This window comes from Pseudopodoces humilis, chromosome 7 (genome assembly GCF_049639895.1).
Source record: "Pseudopodoces humilis isolate 2021_Gansu_Grassland_sample_001 chromosome 7, ASM4963989v1, whole genome shotgun sequence".
In the NCBI taxonomy this organism is placed as follows: domain Eukaryota; kingdom Metazoa; phylum Chordata; class Aves; order Passeriformes; family Paridae; genus Pseudopodoces; species Pseudopodoces humilis.
In genome coordinates, this window is record NC_142206.1 from 61,215,924 (window position 1) to 61,221,909 (window position 5,986).

The window sequence follows — 5,986 nt, forward strand, 5'->3', positions numbered from 1 at the left end:
AAAAGCGATTACAAATTTTACTATTCCTTAAGAGCAGTTAAAACTCACCATAATTGTTTGCAAGAAAATACAGTTTTTAATAAAAGCGAATAAACTGTAGCGAAAGCCGACTATTACATAGCTGTTTATAACACCTAGGGAGCCCAGCCTCCCCCGCCGTTCAGAGCTGGCGGGAAGCGCCGCTCCCTCACGGCCCGCCCGCCATGTCCTGCCGGGGCGGGGCGAGGATGAGGAGGGGCCGCGCCGCCTCAGAGCCGCGGCCATGGCGGCCTTCGTGAGGGAGCTGGAGCGGCGGGCCGGGCCGGCGCTGCGGCTGGAGCAGCGCACGGCCGGAGGTGTGGGCTGTGTGGTGTGGGACGCTGCGCTGGTGCTCGCCAAGTTCCTGGAGACCGGCGCCTGCCCCCTCGCCCGCCGCCACGTCCTGGAGCTGGGCGCGGGCACCGGCGCCGTCGGCATCATGGCAGCCACGCTGGGGTGAGCGGGAGCCCCTGCCCGGCGCTCTTGTCCCTCAGACCCTTTCGATTCCTTTAAATCCTATTTTCTGTGCTGTGCGCAGTGTCCCCTGCGTTATTCCCTAACCACGTGTGTTTTACAGGGCCAATGTGACGGTCACAGACCTGGAGGAACTGCAGGAGCTGTTGATGGTTAATATTGAGAATAACAAGCACCTGGTCACAGGGTCCGTCCGAGCCAAGGTACTGAAATGGTTTGTATGAGCCTTTATTTAATGTCTTTGTTCAGCTTTAACGGGGATTCGGGGTTCAGATTGAAAAAGAGTCGGTTTAGGTGGGATGTTGGGAATTGGGAATTCCTGGCTCTGAGGGTGGGCAGGCCCTGGCACAGGGTGCCCAGAGCAGCTGTGGCTGCCCCTGGATCCCTGAGGTCCAAGGCCAGGCTGGACAGGGCTTGGAGAAACCTGGGATAGTGGGACGTGTCCCTGCCCATGGCAGGGGTGGAATCGATGGGCTTTAAGGTCCATTCCAACCCAGACCATTTTGGGATTCTGTGATTATGCACTGGCTTTATTAAATTGCTAAATAATTTCAAAACACTGCTGTGGGAGGGAAACTTAATATGACAACACAGTAGCTTATGCTCAGTCCTTGAGTATGTGTTATTACTTAAGCTTCTTTTTACTTTTTGTTGTTCTTGTTTGTTCTTTTTAGGGGTGAAGATGTAACAGAATTTCAGCCTCCCCCTGATTATATACTCATGGCTGATTGCATTTACTATGAGGAGGTAAATGAGGATTTTGTTAAACCCCTACAGAAAGCCTTCTTGGGAAGGGGGTGGGATCAGTGTGTTCAGTATGAAGTTCACGTAAATATTGTGCTCATGTCAAGGTCCCTGGGGTTTATAGGAATATGTAGAACAAGACTGGAAAAGGCCTTTTTAATACATGTAAGGCTATTTGACATGGAATCAGAGACTATTTTTATGTGAAAAATCCCAAATTGAATATTTGTGCTCTCCCCCCTTTTTTCTTTTTTTTTTTTTTTAACATTGGGAATGGTGAAGCATAATGTGAACTGTTGAATTGGTAAATGACATTTAAAAGTGCTACATCTGTTGTTTGGGTTCTCCTAAAGCTTTCCTTGGGAAGGCAAGAGGAGAAATCCTGCTAGAGCTGAGTGGTTGTTGTAGTCTGCCTCGTGTCCTCTGCTGGAGCTCTGTAGGATGTGCACAGAGAGCTGAGGGAAGCTGCAGGAAAAGGGAAATAACCTGAAAAACCCCATGTGCCAGTGCCCTTCCAGTGGCTTTACCAGCCCCTGGCATTGAGTCCCTGCCTGTTGGTTCCATTTCCCTCCATTGTGGTCTGGATCTGAGCCATTCTCCAGGAATAATTGAGAAAACTCTCACTTTTGAAACACACTGAGGAATCCTCATTGTTGTTCGCCCCAAGGAAGTGCCCACTCAGCAGCGTGGGATGTTTCTGGCTTGTATTCCAGTTCAGTTTTCTTGGTCAGTCTGGAAAACTTCTCCTGTGAGTCCCCCTTTCTCCTCTGCTTCCCAGCTTTCCCCCCATGTTCTTCCTGTCCCAGTTAAAGTACTAAAAATAACTCCCTGCAGAGCAAAACTGGGAGGTTCTCTCTTGGGTGAAGACTTTAGCTAGAGGGTATCATAACCAGTGAAATGAACTTGAAATCCATGCGGGAAATGTTTAACCTTTTTTTGGCAGTCCTTGGAGCCCTTGCTGAAGACCCTGAAGGACCTGACAGGCCCTGACACTTGTGTCCTGTGCTGCTATGAACAGAGGACTATGGGGAAGAACCCTGAAATTGAGAGAAAATACTTTGAAGTAAGTGGTTTTTAAGCACATTTTCTTTTAGGCTGTTCCATGGAAAGCAGAGGGAAAATACAAAGTTTTGCTCAGGAACTCAAAACTCTCTCCTGAGTGATAGAGGTGCTTCTGAAAAAATTCCTTCTCTTTAATGAGAGCCCATTAATAGATGTTTTAATTGAATAGTCCAGCTGTATCTGGTGTGCAGATGAGGAGAAGCCACACAGGGAACACCTGTGGGGGGATGATGGTCAGTGCAGATTTAACTCTGCACCTGTGGTAACTGTTGAGAAGCAGCTCTTGGGCAGGATTATATGTAATAACTATAATATTGTATAAAAAGAGAAAGGGTGAGAATTCCAGGGGATTGGTACATGTTAATTGAAGTACCTGTTAGATAATTAGTGCCTCACACTCTTGTGGGTGCTGTGGCAGGGAGGAAGGCTGTGCTCAGCTCTGCTGAGGTGCTGCTCCCACAGTAAAGAGGTGTTGGTTTTTCTGGCTGATTTCTCGGGGTGTTTTTGTGAATTATTTCCTTCCTTGCCAGGTTCAGCCCAGGCAATCTGAGCACATCCCAGAGCTGATGCTGAGGGATTTTAGACTGGCTTTTTTCTCCCCTCTCCCTTTCAGTTTAGAAGGTTGGCAGACGGGCAGGTGCTGTGGTTTGCCTTAGCATTTCAGGGATTGAAGCAAAATCATGGATTCATAGAATCATTTAGGCTGGAAAAGTCCTCTGAGATCATCAAGTCCAGGCATCCCCCAAGCACTGCCAAGGCCACCACTAATCCATGTCCCCAGGTGTCAAATCCACACAGTCTGTAAATCCCTCCAGGAATGTTTTGCCACAAGCTTAAATAGATTTTTCTGGAGTATTGCAGGTGCCTGTAGCTTTGAGTTAGTGCTGGAGCAGTTTAAATGAGGGTGAAGTGCTGCATGAGGGGGAATGTCTGGAATGGTTGTGGAGGCCTTTGTGGAACTGCTCTTTGTGGAACAGCTGCTTCAGAGAGACTTCGAGCTGGAAAAAATTCCCCTGGAGAGGCACGATGAGGAGTATCGGAGCGAAGACATCCACATCGTGAACATCCACAGGAAGCGGACGGTAGGTGCACGGAATCCCTTTGGCTTTGGGTTCTTGGGAAGGGACCTTAAAGCTCGTCTCATTGCACCCCCTGCCATGGGCAGGGACACCTTCCACTGGAATGGTTCATGGCACCAGCACAGCAACTGCTGCCAGGAATTCCCAGAGCTGCTGTTTTCTTGGCGCAGCATGAGCATTCCAGAGGTGGAGCTCAGACTGACTGTGAAATTAGGGTCCCTGTGGAATCACAGCCTGGATCCCTGCTGTACAAAGGAGCTGCTTTGTTCCCAAACCTGGTGCTCCAGGTGCCAGCCCTCCTCTTCAGCACTACCTTTGAGCTTCACACTTCCACTTCCATGTGCTGGTGGGGTGGGATCTCCAAACTGGAGTTTGGAGGCATCGAACTAACAAAAATAAAATGCCCAGTGCTGGTTTTGGCACCGTGGGCTCTGCTGTGCCACCCTCTTCCCAAAACCAGTCTCTAGATGTGATACTCAGCAGCTGCCAGGATTGCTTTGATCATTTTGGGGTTAATTGATGAAGCGTGAAGAAAATATTTTGCATATTGTGCTGACACAACGTGCAGGCTCAGCTCTTGAACAAAACCAGGCCACTTAAAAATCTGTCATCTTTGTGAAAATCTCTCGACAGAAGTTCCCATCGTGAGATCTTTGAGCGCAGGATCTGTCCCCTGGCAGAGCTCTGGAGAAGAGGGGCTGGGATAACACCACACAGGGACTGTCTGCGGTGTGCTTGTGATTCATGTGCACCGAACAGCTTCTCGGACTCGGCAGCCGAGGTGTGTGACAGCGCCTTCCGGCAGGACAGCCGTGGGCTGGCGGCGTGTGCGGCCCGGGGAGGCGGGGAATGGAGCGGGGCCGCCCCGGAGCAGCGCGGGGGGCGTGTGCTGGTGCGAGCCCGCCCGAGGGCACCGCGCTGAAACCTCCGAGACGGACGGGAAAACTGCGAGTGGCTCGACCGGCTGGTCAATAAAACTTTGGCACGGGAGATGGGTTTCAGATGGTGGGTTCTTCATTCATCCTGTGATTCTTGTGTCATTCCCAGAGCATCTGGGAGATTCCTTCCTTCCTGGGAGGCTCATTCCAGGAGCTGGCGCTGTCGTGGTTCCTGCACAGATAAAAGGTGCCTGTACAAAATCGTTCTGCCTGCTGTTCTCACCCGTGCTTTTCCGGTGTAAAGATCAGCAGTGTTCAAGTTTGACACCTTCAAGTTATTCTGGTGAGCAGGTTCCTTGTGGCTGTCGGTGTTTCTGCCTCTTGGAGCACAGTGGTGGCTTAGAGGAGGAATTTTGGAGGAATCCTCACTTTTCTGTGGTGGAAGCAGCTGTGGAAGTTGGGTCTGTGACAGAGGCAGGAGTTACTGTGGGCTGAGTTTTCTCTAAAACGCTGGTGGGTTGGGAGGAGCCTCGTTTGCAGGCTCCCAGGAGTTTTCTGCACCTGCTCTGAGTTCAGGCTCCCTTTATCTCCAGTAAGAGAATTCCTTGCAAACTTCCCACATCCTAAAACACTGTCCTGGCTTGCCGAGCACCGCAGCGATGATTAGCGAACACGAGAATCTAATTTGTCAAACCACACGTGTTATTTGTTACCTTGTAATGAGAAGAGCTCTTTAATTACCCAGTGGCCTGCAGGAAGGGATTTACTGGAATGTTTACACCAACGTGGTTTCCCTGATGGAAGCTCTTATTCCAGCAAAACGAGGAAAAGATCCCCAAATCCCAGCAGTGATGGAGATGATGTCCCAAAGCACAAAGGAATGGTGTCACACTGGGACACTCTGGCGCCCTGCTTGGTGGTGGGGGTGATGCAGAAGGGATCAGCCTTTCCCAAGGGTTTGGAGCTGATGGAATAACTGTGTTTTATCTACAGGACATGTAGTATCAGCACTTCCTTTTGTACAGGGCTCAGATCTTTTCTCCAGAAGGGAGGAAGTTCTGCCTTTTCTTCCCTGCTGGCTGCTGCTCTGCTGTGCTGAGCTTTGGGCCCACATTGCTCAAGCTGTGACTGTCCCTGGGTGACAGGGACCTCGTGGGAGGGGGCTGGGTCCTGTCACCCCCTGCGTCACCTCCCGTCACCCGCTGCACCCGGCGAGGGGATGTAAAGCCCAACTGCTGCTGCTCTGCAGCTGTGGAGAGGAAACCGCCGCTAACCAGGGCAGCAGGGAGGGGCCACCTGTCCCCGGAGCCACCACGTCAAACAGCTGCTTTTTGGGGAGAAAAAAGGGCTTTGGGAAGGGGGGATGGGATCCTACTGGGGCTCAGCTCCACCGTGTCTGGAGAAGCTGGTGGCTGCCTGCTCTGAGCTAGGAAAGGGTGTGGAGCCCTCGTGGGAAATGGGATGCGAGGGAGGTTGTGATCCTGCTTCTTGCCAACCTCTCTGTTCTCTCACCTGTCCTGTTTGTCCCAGTTGGATTTGTCCTGATTCCTTGGAGAGATAGTGTTTTGGTGCCACTTCCATTAAACTCAGGGGCTCTTTGGAGAAGTCTGGCTGTGACAGGCTCTTCTGTAGGTGCTCTGGAGAACTCCTATCCCTGGAAGTCCCTCCTGCCATGCCAGCCCAAATCTGTCTCAGCTCTCCACAGCAGAGCTCATCCCTGGGCTCTGCCTC

At 51.1% G+C, this 5,986-nt stretch overlaps 1 protein-coding gene across 2 annotated transcripts; it reads left to right on the top strand.

The window, feature by feature from the left end:
- The first annotated feature begins 262 nt into the window (after positions 1-262).
- VCPKMT (valosin containing protein lysine methyltransferase) lies at positions 263-5,408 on the top strand. Of its 2 annotated transcripts, XR_015772932.1 has the most exons (7): positions 263-474; positions 596-706; positions 1,167-1,239; positions 2,180-2,299; positions 3,276-3,380; positions 4,011-4,158; positions 4,425-5,408. XR_015772932.1 is itself a non-coding variant. In XM_014257434.2 (6 exons), exons 1-6 carry the CDS (start codon positions 263-265, stop codon positions 4,023-4,025), a joined length of 636 nt encoding a protein of 211 aa, XP_014112909.2. In that variant the 3' UTR covers positions 4,026-4,395. The 2 variants fall into 2 exon arrangements, 1 of the variants encoding a protein (XP_014112909.2); XM_014257434.2 differs by lacking the exon at positions 4,425-5,408 and having other exon boundaries at positions 4,011-4,395.
- Positions 5,409-5,986: the final 578 nt, after the last annotated feature.